This window comes from Grammomys surdaster, unplaced genomic scaffold (assembly GCF_004785775.1).
Source record: "Grammomys surdaster isolate TR1022 unplaced genomic scaffold, NIH_TR_1.0 958, whole genome shotgun sequence".
In the NCBI taxonomy this organism is placed as follows: domain Eukaryota; kingdom Metazoa; phylum Chordata; class Mammalia; order Rodentia; family Muridae; genus Grammomys; species Grammomys surdaster.
In genome coordinates, this window is record NW_021605377.1 from 8,339,602 (window position 1) to 8,358,585 (window position 18,984).

The 18,984-nt window shown below is 36.4% G+C and overlaps 1 protein-coding gene across 2 annotated transcripts in view; it reads left to right on the top strand.

Moving 5' to 3' along the window:
• The window catches only part of Dcn (decorin), a 35,542-nt gene that overhangs the window by 9,877 nt on the left and 6,681 nt on the right, over window positions 1-18,984 (top strand). For both annotated transcript variants that reach the window (XM_028783042.1, XM_028783043.1), the window contains exons 3-6: window positions 4,446-4,558; window positions 12,269-12,482; window positions 13,430-13,543; window positions 17,801-17,894. In XM_028783042.1, the coding sequence (XP_028638875.1) occupies window positions 4,446-4,558; window positions 12,269-12,482; window positions 13,430-13,543; window positions 17,801-17,894 (535 nt within the window). The remainder of the gene's footprint in view (window positions 1-4,445; window positions 4,559-12,268; window positions 12,483-13,429; window positions 13,544-17,800; window positions 17,895-18,984) is intronic.

The window sequence follows — 18,984 nt, forward strand, 5'->3', positions numbered from 1 at the left end:
CTTTACATTCCACTCACTGCCCCCTTCCTGTCACCCCTCTCCACGGTACTTCCTTCATCACCTTTCCTCTTCTCCTCTGAGGAGGTAGGGATCCCCCCTCCCCTCCCCACCCCTCACCCCCCCAACCCCCCTGTATCCCCTGATCCTGGCACTTCAAGTGTAGGCATTTCCTCTCCCACTGAGGCCAGACAAGGGAGCCCAGCTAGAAGAACATATCTCACAGACAGGCGAAAGCTTTTGGTATAGATTCCCCCACCACCACCAATTCCACTTGTTCAGGACCCATATGAAGACCAAGCAGTACATCTGCTACATATGTGTATGGAGGCCTCAGTCCACTCTGTGTATTTTCTTTGGTGGTTCAGAATCTGAGAGCCCCAAGGGTCCAGGTTAGTTGACTCTTCCTGTAGAGTTCCTATTCCCTTGGGGTTTGCAATCCATCCTCCTATTCTTCCTTAATAGTCTCCAAGCTCCGACCACTATTTGGCTCTGACTGTCTGCATCTATCTGAGTCAGCTGCTGGGTGGAGCACTTGCTCCTGACTGTAAGCATAACAGAGTATTATTAATAGTGTTAGAGACTGGTGCTTGTCCATGGGATGGGTCTCAAGCTGGGCTGGTTATTGGTTGTCCATTCCCTTAGCAGTCTCTGCTCCCTTGCCTGTACATGCATTTCTTGTAGACAGAGATAAAGTTGAGGTTGAAAGTTAGGCAGCTTAATGTTTTAACACTGATGTGCCAGAAAGAAACCTGTGCATGAAGCATCCCAAAAACCTTCACAATGGAAAGCAAAACAACAACACAAACCACGTTCCTGTTTATCCTGCCTTTGCAGGTGAACAAGCAAAGACTCTACAAAGATGACAATGCACATCATAAGCCTGTGGTCTCTAAGAAGTGTGGGCTTAAGGCACCACTTTTCCATGTAGGGTAGATGAATATTTAGAGGAAGAACCTTGAGTGAGCTCTAAAGGGTATTAGAGAGTAAGGTCAATGAGTAGATGTATTTTCTCACAAAACATCCATAGTATGAACCAAAATGGATCTCTAGGAATGAGCATGTATGTGCAAGATGAAGTGATGATAACATGCATATATAGAATACCCATATTTCTGAAGTGAGGACTCATACCATGTTGGTTATTGGTCTAGTTTAGCTAAAATCTATTATGGAAATTTTACTTCTCTTATCTTGTTTAGTCAGGGAAAAAAAAGACGATTGACTTAGATTACAAGTTACCTCCCTCCCCTCCTTCTTTATTTCTAGAACACATTTTCTTTTAGACAAGGACTCAGTATACAGCACTGGCTGAAAACAAATCCATCACAAGTACAGTCAAAATGAAGCTTAACAAAATAAGACAATCTTCCAGCAGCTATCAAGTCAGTTTTAAAAGAAGTTATATTTAAAAGTATATAAATAAATAAATAAATAAATGAATAAATAAAAGCAGAGAATGTGTGTGTGTGTGTGTGTGTGTGTGTGTGAGAGAGAGAGAGAGAGAGAGAGAGAGAGATCTTAATACATCAAAAGTATTCAGATTAATTTATCTACTTTTCTTATTTTAATTTAGTCTGCTAAACAACCTCATTATAGAGTTCACAGGAAACAACAGACTAGCTGACATTTAAAGGTCTTTTCCTTTGTGATGTTCTAAGAATTCATATTATGGATAATTTACCCATTATACTTTACCTAGATCTTTGAATTTGCTAATTTATAGTGGGACACTTTATCTAGACAAAATGCATAGAATTTTGGGGGAGGGGTCTGGTATGAGAACATATTTTTGTTGGGAGGCATACAGATAAACTTGACACACAAAATATCATGTTGGAAGTCTAGAGCTTTACCTTATAGCCATGTTCATTATTCTTAATGAGGATTTTGTTTATGTCATTAAAAGTCACCAGGTATAGGAAGTTACCACACTGCCTTAGATTTCTGCCTCAGTCAAGAGCTTTTACAGCAAGGTTTTATAAGTTATCATAGGACTGTTATGAAGAGAATGGCATAACATAACTTTAACTGAAAATAATCTCTGTAGCTATGTAGTTCAAAGTAGTCACGATGAACTTCAGTATATGAGGTTCGCCAAATGAGTATGAATCCATTAGTAATTCAGAGCAGATACATAAGCATTATAATTTTAGCATTCAAATGGACCTCCAAAGAGCTAATTTGCAAAAATCACAAGTCTGAGGGGGTATTTTTCTTTTATGCTACATCTCCAGATATAAAGCATGTAAGTTAGCTTAAGGAGTTTCTGTCATAAAGTCCAAGGGTTACAACATGAAGGGAAGGGTCAGCCTTCCAGAGACAGAGTACTTTCCTTACGCTTGTGAGACTTTACATCATCTTGTCATTGTTGGAATGTTAAGACAGCATCTAGAGTTTTATCTCATAATTATACAAAAGTAAGCATAAAATCTCTGAGAGAAACCAGAAAACAAGTACTAATGAGACACAGGACTACACGCCAGAGGGAAGGAAATCATGTCTTTTCCTGGTTGGATCACACTAATTATCACAGATTTGGCAAAAGGCTGCATCCTCTAATTGCATGCAATTAGCAAATTGACATTTTTGAAGATGACTGTGATTATGATTGTGGAGTACCGTCACGAACTCTCCCACAAGGTAGCTGTTCTATAGTCTACCTTCCAGTGCTGAACACATGTCAGTTTTTCATTTCTATGGTAACCTTGTCCGAAATGAATTCTGTGTTTATAGAGCATATGATGTCAGTTGAGTATCACCTGCGTTTGATACTGAACTTAACGATGACACTGATCATAGCTATGAACAATATTGCCGACTTCTACAGCTGGAGTGGCAGTCTCTGGACAAGACCAACAACTGTAGCAACAAAAATGAAATAAATGACTTTTAAACTTATGTAATTATCATGCAAGAAATGAAGAGATTTGAAATTTGATTGCCATGTGGTTTCTGAGCACATGCTCATTAAAGGCTGAGACCTGGAAAGCTATCTTCCCAACATAGTTGTTATTATACTTTGTTGGGATTTTAGTTTTAACGAAAAACTACAGTGAATTATATTTTTCATGAGTTATACTCCCAACTGGGTAAAGTCTGTTGGCTCCAATTGCACGTACAGCCTCTAGTCAATGAAACAAAGCAATTTCAAATGAGTCAGAACTCTTTAGTATTTCAAGATTTATAATGATGGAAAACTTGTTTCTATCCAAAATGTAAAAATTTAAATTCTTGTGATGATATATGAAAATATAGAGATTGACACACTATGTGAGAATTTTCAAGTCGTTTTTTTAAATGTGTGTGTGTGTGAGTGTATGTGTGTGTGTGTGTGTGTGTAAGCACAGGGTGTATATGTGCACACCTATCTATATACATCTGCATTGTGTGGATAGAAGTGCCCATGAAGCCAAAGAGGAACTTGGAGTCCCTGCAGCTGGATCTACAGAAAGACAACTGGATATTGTTGTAGGTCGTAGAAATCAAAGGCAGATTGCCTGCAGAAACAGCCCACACTTGTAAACACTGAACCACGTCTCTGAACTCAAAAATCCAGTTTTTATTTTACCTCCTACATTCCCCAAAATAAAAATGAAAATATGTAACATAATTGGTTAAATGAGTAGTGAAACATACTTTTGATGACCAAGGACCACTTGGTTGTTATACATCTATATTAATATACTGAAAATTTACATTCCAAAATTAAGGCTTCATAAAGTTAATTTCACAGAACTTATACCACCAAATTTATCCTACTCAACTGTGGACCTCCTGGTTATAAAATGGCCATTAAAACTGATATTGTCATGGCACTCTAAGGCAAATGAAAATAATTACTCCCTGAAAAGCTTAAACTTTCAATGTACAAACAAGAACCTGGTTACAAGTTCAAATAATTAAGCTTTAATGTAAATCCATGTTTGTGTTAGATTTATACTAGTTGATTAAAACCGGTTAGAGTCCTTTTATTTGTAAGGTACTTATAAGAGTAGTATAGCTTTATAATTCTAGCAAATATTTGCAAAATATTTGTTAAGATTCACTGTGTGGCAAATGATTAGAACCTCATCCTAAAAGGAACACAGATTTCCTCAGTGAGGACAAACAATTGTATAGGAAACATTTTCAGTTATAACTAAGGAAAAAATCCTTGACTTGGATGGGAAAGATGAAACAAACAATTTCAACTACACTTGATGTAAATCTTGGGGGAAAACATGTTTCAGACAAACTAAAACTTAATTTCCTTGTAAACACACACTTTTTATATGTTGGACATGGTTATAATCCCAGTAATTCGTAAACTTAGGCAGAAGGATTACAAATGGGAGGGTAGCCTATAAAGTTAAATATTGTCTTGAAAATTAAAAACTCAATCTTTTACGATGCTGTCGTTGGGAATTTATTTCAGAGACTATGCATTCTTGTTTCTCTTTTGGTAGGTTTGGACAAAGTGCCCCTTGACTTTCCACCTGACACAACATTGCTAGACCTGCAGAACAACAAAATAACAGAGATCAAGGAAGGGGCCTTCAAGAACCTGAAGGACCTGCATGTAAGAATCATTTTATCTTATTATTTGTTATAAGATCAGACTCTAAGGGTATTTTCAAAAAAAACATACAGTGAGATCAAAATGGGCTGTGGTAATAAAACAGCACATGGCTGTGTGCTTATCAGATTCTCTTCCTGGCAACAACATGTAAGGTAAGCAGAGCAACATATCAAGTTACCACTAACAAAGAAGCATCATCAATATTTCTACATTCAATCTATGTGTCTTCACTATTTGCTTAAAACATCTTTCTACCTTAATTTTTGTCAGTGTTTTCCTGAGTAAATATATGCACTGTGACAAATAGATGGCATTTCGATTATAGAATAAACACAGAACTACTTAATTCTAGTGTTATGTTATGCTTTTGTTTCTTTTGTTGTCATTTATTCTCTAAGAGAGGTGTGCGAATGGCCTTGGAAAATCTCTTGGTATCAACAGAACAAGGAATAGCCATCCACATGTTGTTTAGTAAATATAATTCTACACAAACATATATTTATTACTTTGCGCTTTAGATTATTCGTGTGCGTGTGTGTATGTGTGTTTTTCATTTATGTCTACTTTCTAACTTTATGTTCAATATGATGTTCAAGAGTCCATCAATAAAGGGAAGATACTTTCATATGGGTTTCATGAGTGTTTCATAAAGGCCCTGATCATAAAGCACCACTGCGAGATATTCAAATCCAAAGGTAGTGGGAGGTGGGAGAACTATGGAGCACAACACTAGTAGGTCTTACTCCCATTGTTGATATTGCTGAATCTTCAAAGAGGATTGTAAAGGCACTGGGTTGAGGTAGAGTTCAGCTTATTCAAACATAGAATATTAAGTACCCCAAACAGCAAGGAATGAACATCATTGTCTTGGGAAGTGTGTCATAACCAAGTCAAATCGTGTCAAGCTTTCTGAGACAAATCTTTGAAATCTGACTACAGAGTGCACTGGAATCTCGATGAAGTGTATTGTTTTTTCAGCTTGATTCCTATGGCAGAAATATGATACCTCTCAGAATATCAGCAAACATTTAATATAGGCAAGTCAGGCATCAATCTCTAAAGTACATTACACTATGAAAATCTCAAACTCTGTACTCTACTGCGGGACCACTCTTGAAGTATTGGGTATAATCACTGACAAAGCCTTTCGAGATGGCCTTAAAGAACACTCAGAGTGAAAAGGTCATGGGGAATAAGGAACTGAGTGTCATGTGTTCTGGACATAATCAATAGAGATATCAAAGCCTACACTGAATGAAAGGTGACATCTTAGAAAGGCCACAATGAGGAAGAATGACTAATTCTTTCAACAATGGGACAACACAATTCTCCTAGTGGGGAGAAACACCAGGGAAGCACATCTGCATTCCATATTAAAACCCAATTTAAAGAGAATTTCCAGAAAATTAAACTTCTAGTGATATGGGCCCAACTGTGGTGATAATGGTTCATAAACATTTTATTTTAATGATGAGTGTCATAGTAATATAATTCTGAGGCCTAGGGCATTTAAGTCTCATTTATTTATTATACTCATTGTTGAAATAATTGAGGAAATGCATAATAAAACCAGCAATATATGATAAAATACATCTATAAAATGTACCAGCCTGCTGCTATATATTAAATTAGAAAATGTAGATATAAAAGCAATAATGAAATGCAAAATGGAATAAGCTGGTCTGAAACCATTATAAAGTTAATATAGTCAAGATCAAGATGAGATTTCGTAGTGAATTTCTTGACAGCTGAGATGACAGTAGTGATGCATACCCATGAGACAGTATACTGGATTTGTACAAGAAATCAACTGTTTTCTTTAATCTATAGATTCTATATTGATGATGCTAACTAACGTGTAACTTGAAAGACTTAAAAAATAACATTGCAAGCATTCAAAAAAAATCCACTCTGTATCAGTCAGTTAAAGTAGAAGTATATATGAAAAAGGTGAGGTCAATTTGTCAATATGTCCCAACATAAACAACACGTAAGTTGTGAGTGTTGAGAGAAAAATCGGATGCCAGTGTATACTCAGTTAACAGGTAGGGGTTTTTTTTGTGGAAAAGCATGACAAAGCACTTTAAAGGATTAGCACAGTATTGAAAGGTAAAAAGGAAAGGGGTTTCACTGTAAGAGAAAAGAAATTCAGTAAAGAAAATGAAAATAAAATGTTACAAAGACTGAGTGAAAGTTACAGGTTTGGCTGAATGAAGAAATGACCTGAGCTGGATCCAGGAGCTCTTTGGAGTGCTCTGCACTGCTTCTCCTAAGGTGCCTGAGTCCCACACCCTCTGCAGAGCTTCCCCTAGGATGTCTGAGTCCCACACCCTCTGCAGAGCTTCCCCTAGGATGTCTGAGTCCCACACCCACCCAGCTCATGGCTTTCATCTTAAGGCTTCGTGGCAGACTTGATGGCAAAATCAGCAATATTTGTCTCTGACTGCCTAACTCGCTGCTAAAACAATTTTAGAAAAGTGAAAATAAAAGAACGAGCATCATTTAAAAGAACAGCTTAGAATCTGAAATTACTTTTCCTACGTTTTATTCCAAATCTGCCGTTTTAGGGAAGGAACGTTCCATTGCAACAAGTTATAAGTTTTAGACATACAAGTGTAATCTGAGTCTGTTTTGAAAGATCCTCATAGAAAGACATCCAGTTTCTGCAAAAGCTCTCCTTAAATCTGCCATAGATGACAGGCATTCTCTCCATAAGTAAATTTCCTTCTGGAAGGTTTGTGAAGCCTTCTTCATCTTGGCAAGCCTATGTTTCTACTTCAAAGTATCCTTCAGAAGAAGAGGAAAGTTCATTAGAACCTGTGATCATGCAGGGGACACCAAACAGCTATTTATCTCTCAGTCTTTCATTCCTATTCCTTCCTTCCTTGTTATTATGCAAAAAGACATTATAATTTTGGTTAGGAAAACTGTGCTGGAATGACAAGGGAGGAAAGAAACAAAAATTTCGTGAGGATTAAAATAGAAAAGGTTTAAGTGGGGAGAAATTCCTTATGCCCCAATTGTTATCTTCACTTACAACTCTGTGGGTTATTTCTTGAGTAGTTTTACAGACCATATATACATTTAGATATATATGTATTGATAACTTTTATGTAATAATAGAGCCATGTTTGATATGCTGGTTTTAAACTATGGCATTGTAAATATAGCAAGGAATGGGTTTTAATATAAAAGTCAAAAAAATAGTCAGCCACTGAAAACTAATAAATATCTGTGTGGCTCTCAAATTTTTCCAGGTGTAGGTTTCCATCCCAGGAGACATTGACTTAATTCTCCTGGCTATTGTTATTTTACTGTCCCTCTCTATGGATAAAGAAACCCAGGCAGAGATAGATGGGTTGCTGTTTCATGGCCACACAACACAGAAGAGCCAGACCGTGAGTATAGAAGGGCAAGATCATAGATATGAGATGAAGTCCAATTAGACTCTTAGACTCTTACTATTTGGGATAGTAGAAGCCATACATAGAAGTCTTTTGAGAAAAACATATACAATGTTAAAAGTCATATTTCAACATTCAATAGAGTAAACCAGGTCTTTTAAACTGGCTTTCAGACATTAAACAATGTCATGATCTCATTACTATCTTCTGTGGCTGGCACTTAAGGCTGCAGAAACTGGATGTCTAAATTTAAGGGTTTCATCTAAAATTAAGGTTCTACAATCTCTAGTATCAGAAGATATCACAGTTTGCATTTCTGTGCTCTTCTGGCTCATTTAAAATAATTTTCAATTAAAAATATACGATATTTTGTGATAATCTCTCTCTCTCTCTCTCTCTCTCTCTCTCTCTCTATCTATCTATCTCTCTATCTCTCTCTCTCCCTCTTCTCATGAAAATAAAAACAATCAGATATCAAAATATATAAATAGCAAAAGTAGCAATATGACAAATAGTTCCAAAGTAAAATAAAAGATAGAAAATCCAACCCCCTCCCCATCCCCAAAAAACCAAAAAAACCAAAGAACAAAAAAGACCCCAAAAGATAGGGAATCTGTTTTGTGGTAGCCAGGTACTCATGGGTATGAGACCTCTCTGGAGTATAATTGTTATACCTAGTGACCCTCCATTGGAGGAAACTGACTTTCCCTCTCCCATCAGGTATCAATATCCCTCTCCCATCAGGTATCAATAACTTCTTAGTCAGGGTGCAAGATTTCTTCACCCCATTTTCTCAGTGCTGTTTCTTTGTCTGATTTGAATGTGTGCACCCATTGTGAGTACCATCACAGTCTCTCTGAGTTCATTTGTCTATCAGTCCTGCTGTGTCTAGAAGATGCTGTTCCTTAGAGTCATTCACCACCTCTGGCTCTTGCAATTTCTCCCTCCTTTTTTAAAACATAGATCCCTGAGTACTGAGGAGGGCTGTGGTTGATAAAGACATCCCAATTAGGGCTGAATGCTTCAAAATCTCTTCCTCCCTACACATTATTTAGTTGTTGGTAACTCTGTTAATCACCATCTAGTGCAAATGGAAGTTTCTCTGGATAAGGTTGAACAATGCTCTGGTCTTTGGGTATAGCAATACACCATTAAGTCTCATTTTATTCCTATTATATTTTAGCAGATAAATAGTAGTTGATTTTCGCATAGGTTCATGACTTCTCTAGTCTCATGTTCTTAGAGATGTTAATGAAGTCAGGAATGGATTCTATCTTATGGAAGGGGACTTAAATACAATTAAAATATGACTGGCTAGTCTCATATCATATATGATTATAGCACCAACAGCTCTTTTAGGCAGGCCCTTGGAGGTCACAGGTTTGGTGACACTGATGATTACATTTCTCTTCAGTCTAGACATTAGAGGAAAAACATCTAGTTGGGCACCAGTACTTATCCATGTTTGATGGCATAGTAAGTGGTGTCTTCAGGAATAAGGACTTACCATTGTGGAAGGTGTCCAATGACCTTGGCGATACTCTTTGACAGATATTTGATGTGTGTGGGGGCAGCTATAAGACCCCTTTGGCCAATTATTCCATACAATCCCTGACACAGAGTGTTTTACCTAGTAACATAAGATACTTAGTTAGGACATTCTCTCCAAGATTACATGGTGAGTTGACTTAAATTCCTTTCTTATTAGTATGTGTTTTAGGAAGCTTCTCCTGTAGTAGGTTTCCACAAAGCTGTTCAAAAAGTCTTTTTTATTATTGACTTATTGTTATATTTATTTACATCCCAAGTGGTGCCCTCCTTCCAGTTACACCTTGCAGAGTCTCTTCTCCCATCAACACTACCCTTAGCCTGTAAGAGGGTAGCAACCCCCCGGAGTAACTTCCCATTCCCCAGGCATCAAGTCTCTGTAGAATTATGTGCATCCTCTCCCACTGAGGCCAGACAAGGCAGCCCTCTGCTACGTATGTGCCTGGGGCCTTGGATCAGCTTGTGTATGCTCTTTGGTTGTTAGCTCAGTCTCTGAGTGCTCTGCGACACTGTTGGTCTTCCTGTGAGTTTGCCATCTCCTTCAGGGCCTTCAATCTTTCCCCTAACTCTTCTATATGGGTCCCTGCCCTGCATTCAATGTGTGGCAGTGGGTATCTGAATCTATCTCAGTCAGCTGCTGGGTAGAGCTTCTTAGAGTGCAGCTATGCTAGGCTTCTCTGTCTGCAAGCACAACATAGCATCACTAATAGTTCCTGGGATTGGTGCCTGCCTGTGGGATGGGTCTCAAGTTAGGCTGGTCATTGGTCAGCCATTCCTTCAGAAACTTTTCCGTGTGTGTGTGTGTGTGTGTGTTTGTGTGTGTGTGGTGTGTATAAGCTTACTCTAAAATTATATATATATTGTGAAAGGTATTGTTTCCATGATTTCTTTCTTAGTATGTTTGTCATTTGTACACAGAAAGGCTATTGATGTTTTGAGTTAATGTTATGCTCTGCTAAAACTGCTTTTGCTGAAAGTATTTATCAGGTGTAGAAGTTTTTTGGTGGTTTTTTTTTAATCGATAAAACCTTATCTGCTGCTCATAAAGGTCCTTCTCTTTCTATTTGAAGCCTCTAAATCTTCTTCCATTGTATTATTGTTATAGCTAAGACTTCAAGTTCTGTGTTTCATAGATATGGGGAGAGTGGATATCTTTGTTTTGTTCCTGATTTTAGTAAAAATGTTTTAGATTTCTTTCTATGTATAAAGATGTTGGTTAGCTATGAGCTTACTCTAAATTGACTTTATTTCTTTGAATACAGGTCAATTCTAAAATGATTTTTAATTTTTTTACATTATGATTTTGTCTAGCAAAAGCAGTTCATGTTTTTATGAACACCTAATAATCTTAACTATCTTTACTTTCCTAAATTTTGTCTTCATATTTTTTCTTAACTAGTTTCAATAATTAATATATGAAATCACAAGACTCTCAAGTCATTTTAAAGATAAACTTAAAATTAATATTTCAATAAGCCTGTCAAGGATAGTCTTGGGTCAGGTTTATTTTTTTCTTTAAATAATATGAATCACTGGACAAAGAAGTGAATGCTCTTATGTAGTCTAACATGTCCCTAAACACATATGTACACACAAGCGTGTATATATGTTTCTGAAAGGGACACCTTTCGTGATTAATGACACGCAGCCAGTTTAAAACAGAAAAGTAAAACTGAGGTGTCCAGTTCTCTCTTAGAGAATCCAAAAGTAAGCTGGTTTTGCTTCATTACTATCTAAGAAATCATCCCAAGTTTTTAGAGCATTAGTACCAAATTCACGAACTTTTACATTTTCAACATTACAGAAATCATTACATGTGTCAACACTGTTGTCTTTCTGAAATGGTTTTACAGAACTTCAATGGCTCAAGAGAGCCCGAAACCATTTTTGTCCCATGGCAGATGTCCCAAATAGTTCAACAGTACTCCAAACCTACTCACTACATTGTCCAGATTGGCAAAGCCTGTCTTACAGGTGGTGTCATTGTCATATTATGGACACTTTCCTTTACTATGCTTGTCACTCCGTTTTCATCCTGTATTTCAAGACCCCTCCAGGATCAAATGACCCTTTCCCAGGGGTCACATATCAGATATTCTGCATATCAGATATTTGCATTACAGTTCATAACAGTAGCAAAGTAAGAGTTATGAAGTAGCAATAAAAATACATTTATGGTTGGGAGTCACTACAACATGATGATTCTGTATTAAAGGATCACAGCATGAGCTATGTTGAGAACCACTGCTCTAGAAAGTCAAGTCAACTGTCCTCATAGATCTGATAGACCCTTTTCTACACAGAACACAGCAGGAAATAAAAGAAAAAAAGACTAGGGCAAAGGAGATAAAACCATGATGTCTCTCTGAAGCCACTTACTGTCAAAAGACAGCAGAGTCTCCCTCTCTGTACAGTCAGCATCTCCAGTTACGTTCAAGTTCTCTGACTTGGGTCCCATTTTCCAAGCACTGAGGCTGAGCCTTAGGGAGACAGGATGATGTGGAAATGAGATCTCTGACATTGATGGTGTCTAAGGATTTGGTGTCAATCACTTACAGCCTTTTTTTAAAAAATTGAAATATGTGTACACACATATCCACATGAGAGAAGCATATTTCTATATCTTTTCAGATGTCTTCTGTTTTTTTCCCAAAACTTTCTACTATTTTCACCCAAAGAATAAATTGGCTACATATATGTCATGGGTAAATGTGTGGAAGCCTTTGGATTTCAGGTATTATTTTCTTCAATTCTACAGACCTTGATCCTTGTCAACAACAAGATCAGCAAGATCAGCCCAGATGCATTCAAACCTCTAGTGAAGTTGGAAAGGCTTTATCTATCTAAGAACCAACTAAAGGAACTGCCCGAAAAAATGCCCAAAACACTCCAGGAGCTTCGTGCCCACGAGAACGAGATCACCAAACTGCGGAAATCCGTGTTCAATGGACTGAACCGTATGATCGTCATAGGTACAGACTTAATTATAGCTCGGGGATCAGGACCTAGGGGACATGAAGATATTTCAAGGAGTCCTTAACTGCAGGAAAGGGATGAGCCCAAGTGAGACCTGTGTGTCAGAAGGTTGTGTGACTATCTGTCTCGGGGTCCATAGAAAGGAGACAAGGCGTCTGTACTAGACTATTTCTTCTTTGACCTTGATGATCTAGAGTGGAGGGAAGACTGAGCCTGATCAGATGAGCAGGATATAGAGTAGACAGTGCTTCATAAAAGAAAGGAGATTTGGAGAAACCTTTCCATAGCAGAGTTTTATTGTGTTCTGAACACAATGCATCTGTAGATTATTTCTCTTCTAAAATTAAGGATTTGGTGTGTGTGTGTGTGTGTGTGTGTGTGTTGAGAGAGAGAGAGAGAGAGAGAGAGAGAGAGAGAGAGAGAGAGAGAGAGAGAGAGAAAGAGAGGAGAGAGAGAGAGGAATGGAGGGAGGGAGAGAGGGAGTGAAAAGGAGAGAGAGACAGAGAGGTTGAGAGCAAGATATTATTTAACGTAATTTTATAATTGTTTAGCAAAATGATAGCTTCAAATTCTCTAGAAACATTTAAAATTGCTTAAGAAATCTCTAGCATAAATTTGTTTAATTAGTTAGTTAATTAATTAACTAATTTATACACGGTCTCATTGCACAGAAGGAGATTCAATCTTCCCTTGAATGGTGAACTTCCTGTCAGGTTTCTAGTGTTGGGGTTATGGGCCTATTGTCTGTTCCATAATACCAAGCTTTGTTTCAGTAGGATTAAGTTTCATTTTATTTTAATGGTTCTCTGAAAGCACCTGGTTTCTCAATCAAGAAATTATAAGTTCTGAAGCTAAGGTTGTTTTTTTTTTTCCTAGAATCCTCAAGGAAGCAGGCAGACATCGTACATTCCCTCTAAAAGCCTTGTACCTTTTGTCTTTGTAGAGCTGGGCGGCAACCCACTGAAAAACTCTGGGATTGAAAACGGAGCCTTGCAGGGAATGAAGGGCCTCTCCTACATTCGCATCTCAGACACCAACATAACTGCTATTCCTCAAGGTGACAGGAATTTCTCCAAAAGGTTTTGAAAAAATCAGTCTCCAACAGCTTTGAGATAATTATTAAATAAATGATTGTGGAAGTTTAAATGGGGACACATATGACAAAACTTAGCCTCAGCAAAATCTCAATTCCTGGCATTTTGTCTCTAGACCCTGGTTGACTATTGGGTCAAGCAGGAACACATGGACTCAGTCTAAAATCACTTTTAAGATGGAACCTAAGGCACAATAAATTTCTATCCTGCCTTTATGATTTCCTAAAGAAGAAAACACTGTTCATGAAAGTACATTAGTATTATATTTTTAAAAAGAATAAGAAAAAAATCATATTCCTGATAGTGTTTCTGAAATTGAGCCAAGTGTGACCTTAATTTTCCAATCTTGTAGGATATTCTTGTCACTGCCAAACTTTCCACCCATCAGCATCTCATTAACGAGATCTAACTGCTTAATCTTGGTGATCAGAAAGAATGTAGATATCAGAATCTTGTACTTAAGTTGTCACTTGAATTTGAGAGTTCAAGGCTCTCAAATTCTCAGGATTAGGGTCTCAAAAGTGAGTAGCAAAACATGTGGGTTATAGATAAGTAGGGAACTGATAATGCCTCCATTTTCATTTCAAAATATATCGAAAATTAAAGCTTAACCAATGCACACTGGAGATATATGAGTGGGTAGAAGATGCTGTTTCTATGTCAACCAGAGCCAGACCATTTAAGAGCAATCAAATTCGTCAGTTCCAAATCTGCTTTTGCTGTCCTGTGAAAGCCTGTCCTGGTGAACCATAAAAGATGAAAAAACACATTTTAAATAGTGCCTTGAATTTCACTTTCCTTTTACCTCAAAGTACAGTCTCACAAAAGTCTCTCCACATTTGTACCTATTCCTCATCCTGGACCTTCTAAGCACAGGTGTCTTGTTCTGGAACTGGGACTGGATGCATATTCTTGTCTACAAGAATTATTGGTAGTTTTTTTGTTACTGTGCTTTTAGTCAATTAACTCATAAATGTAGTTAGATCATAGAAACCCTTCTTCAAACCCCCACGTACTCCACAGTCTTTTTATACAGAAGGTGCTTTTGTTGCCGTGGGGATAGGTGTATATATATATATATATATATATATATATATATATATATATATTCATACGTACATAAATATGTAGGCATGTTATATGCTAGATTAAAGAATAAGATAACTAGCTAGGAAAGTAGATATTTATTCATAACTTAAAAGATGTTTATTTTGAATATCTAACTTTTTTAATGGAACTAATGCTCTTTTTATATGAATAAATGGGAAAATCAATATATTCACATATATTCAATTAACTATGAATCAAAAATACTCAAATGTTTTATATGTGTATCAAATGTATAGTAGTGAGATAATTTAGAAAGTAAAGACACACGTACATAGGTTTGATGTAAACATATCATTTATCTGACAAAATTGAACATCAGCAGATTTTGGCACATGGAGTTTCTGCACAAGTTCTTCAGATACTGAGGGGCCTCTGCATATATGTGTACCTAAACACATAGAGAAGTGTATGTCCATGTATACTATCTACTATATATGCATACTGTAAACTATACCTAATATATTCATAACATTTTAAAGTTTTGGAAGTGAAGCAGTTGAAATTTTCTCAGTGCTTGGTGCTGTCATATGACTTGTATTAGTCATAAATTTTGGCTTTGACTTTGCAGTCCTCCAAAATGTCTCACAGTCACAAATTTCATTATGCGGTGTCAACACTCCTTGACTTTTTTATGTGTTCTCTTTATCCTGGGAACTAAGGATAGAGAGATAACTATCAGGCTTGCTTTCATTGAGTTCCTTTTAATCACCTGGAACATACAAGCACAATTAATTAAGCACCCATAAGTGCAGATTTGTGTCAAACACATTTTATTGATTTAAGTGTCCCTAACTAAAAGTATTGTCCCTGTTTTATAAGAAAATCAGGGCTTAGACAGTTGAAGTCGATAGAAGGATCTTAGCGATAAGAATTGACGGGGCTGAGATTTTGATGGGACACATCAGAGTTCATAGGATCAACTATTTGACGGAAGTTCTTTTCCTTATGCATAAGTGTATTCTCCAGTTTGTTCTTACCAGGCTTAGAACCTTATACCTGAACATCAGTAGGCACCTGGTTATATTTTCTCCCATAACTCATGGAAAAGCAAATTCAGTGTAGTAGATATTATAATATTTTAGTTAAACCAGTCCAGCAAGGGGTGTAACATAGTCATGTAGTTATTCCTTGACCTTAGATTAAATATTTACATCATTAATAGTTAACTGCAAATGGAATTTTTAATGTCATGTATATTCTACCATTACCTTGTGGCTTAATAGATAGAATAAGGCTTGTACTATTTAGGCAAAATACCTATACCAAGCTGATCTTCTTTTATTCTGTCCCCAAAATGACAAGGTGAAAAAATAAACACATCACTAGAGAACAGATTCCTCGGCCAGATGTCACTATGGGGAAAGATGATGAGGATCATTTAAAGTTCACTTCCCTAAAACAGTGCAATTTTTTTCCATAGTCAAAATTCTTCCAGGCCTTTACTTTTGGGAAACTGAGTTCCGGAGTCTTTTTCTGCATTTACTAGCCAGGAAACAGTAATAGAGGAACTGCATATAGGTGTTTTAGCAGCCCTGCTTTAAACAACAACAGCGAGAATAACATTTCGTTGAGTTAGAGAAGAATTTCTGTCTCTTGAATTTGCTTTATTCAATGAACCCTTGATGCTCTTACAGGATAACTTTTAAATTTCTATTTATTTATGTCCAGAAGAAGCCAGTGGCTGAACCATCTTATTACAAAAGTCATGATTTCCCAATATTTATTCATGAGTAAAATTCAATTATTTAATTTTCTCTGGTTTAGAGAATGCTATTTTATAATCTCCTCTCCTGATGGGAGCATAGGAGAGGAGATTATAAAACTTCCTGTTTAAAACTTACAAGTTTATAACTTTGAGTCTGTTTCCTTACCAAGAAAGGGAATTGATTTTTATCATTTTACGCATTGAAAAAATTTAAATTAGTTGAGAAAAGTTACTCCCTCAATGTTTGGTGCTTACTAGAGACAGGGCAAATAGAAGATTATTCATTTGCTTGTTTGTTTATTTATTGTATATCTGTTTTCACAGAACAAGCTATTCAAAAACATACTTCCCTCAAAAAAAGCATGATAATTTTAAAACAAACACAAAAAAATTGTAATGCAAACTTCATAGTCATGTTATCTGTTATTTCTCAATTCTGTGTCTTTATAATAAATAAATAAATAAGTAAATAAATAAATAAATAAATAAAAAGACTTGCTTTCACCAGGTACTAGATCTATAGATATTAATTCACTATTTTGTTGTGGGTTGTTGCTACTCATTAAAGCAGAACACTGCATTATTAACAGCCATAGAAACACACGGTGCTTTAGGAGGCAGGAAAAAATGAGAAATTCAAATATTGCTTACTATTTACTAAACCTTTAGAATTCACAACCATTTAAGAAGTATTGTTGAGAGTTTAGTGGCCCCTTTAAATCTCACATGATTTGCCCAGGTGTTCTACATATGTCAGGTTGCTTGATTATAGGGCTCTGTACCCCCTCTTATGAGAAAAGAGTCTGGATTAAATAGGTTCACATAAGTTTTAGCTATTGCTGCACAGCCATGGTGCAGAGGCATCAAGCACTCTCACAAAGGTGTCCTGTCTAAGGGCCAGCACCAGCACAATACACTGAGTACTCATTATGAATGGTTCTTGTAAATAACATACCTGCTTACACTAATACATGAACTTAACTGATCCACTGATACATCATAATCCCTGCACTGGAGTTTCAATGTCAATCTACTCATTTCACGTCTTTACACCATGAATTTTTAATATAATAACAGCAGTGTGAGCTCACTGACACAGGTGGAGAGAGCAATGAGGGTCCGTATTTGACTTCAGTACTACAGTTGCCAGCACAAAAATCTGTCACATAGTGCAAACTGTCCTTAACCTTATCAATGTCTCTCTAAGATAAAAGCAGTAAAGTATCACATTACTTTAAAATGTGCATTGTTCTTATAAAAAAATAAAATAAGGAAAGAAAAAGATGAAGACCAAAATTATTTAAAATGATATTTAGGAATGTACAGCATGGACACACATTGCAGTATATTCTGTATTTATGATATTTGAGTAGGCCAATTCAGTATCTTTTTCTGCTTATTCCAGGTCTGCCTACTTCTCTCACGGAATTGCATCTGGATGGCAACAAAATCACCAAGGTTGATGCACCCAGCCTGAAAGGAATGATTAATTTGTCTAAGTAAGAAATGCATTACTTTCTATCAAAGGATGCCAAGGGGAGGATGCTATTCCTCTACTTAGAAACACAGTGCTCTATCAACATTTTTAAACTATCATACTTTATTATTGTCTTTCAGTAAAACTCCAGCTTAGCAGATGATTTCTTGACAAAAGTCAATGAGCTATTATAATTAATGTAGACAACAAAATAGGTCACATGTTTTGTATACTTTGTGAATATTGTATTACTTAGAATTCTTTTATACAGGTGCTCAGTTAAAACAGGTTTTAAATGTCCATTTAATATATTCTAATTCAATGTGATCAAAAAGAAAGTTAAGAAAGACTGTCAACAGTTTGACCCAAATTTGAGAATGTTTTCAAACAGGAATTATATGGGCATTGAAATAGTACTTTGAGAATAGCTGCAACAAAATTATCTAACCCATATTCTCTTAATGGCTTAAAAGAAAATGTCATTGCACATTTACTTTAGGCTCACAGAAGGAAGAAAAAAAATATCTTTATGACCCTGTCTGTCTGTATATTTTCTTTGTATATCACCATGTGTCTGCTTTCTAACTTGGTTTCAATCTCTTTGCATGTACAACTTGATTATCACGTAAGACAAAGCAGGCGCATGAGATGAGCTTGTTTAGTAGTCTTCAAGGAATCCCCTGTCCTTGAAAAGCATATAGATGAATATTCTTACAGGAAATGTTTCTACTGTAACATTATGCCAATCAACATGGCCGATGAATGAATACACAAAGCACATCTCTTTATCTTAGAGAGATATCAGTGACCAAGTTAATACACAAGGTACCATTCCCTGTTTCTGTGTGCAACTTCCAATGACACAGTAGATGATGAAGAGAAAATATAGATATACCATTGTGACTATAGCTAAAATTGTTTCCCCAGTAATACAAGTAATATAAAAGGTTCCATGTAAAAAAAATTAACCATAATCTCTATATAAAATCTTCTTCACAGTAGTATTACTTCATACATTACCTGTTTTTCTTCATTAAACAATTCCCTCCAGCTACAGCTACAGACGAGAAGAGACAGATAAATTGCATTATTTGTTACACACATTTGAGATT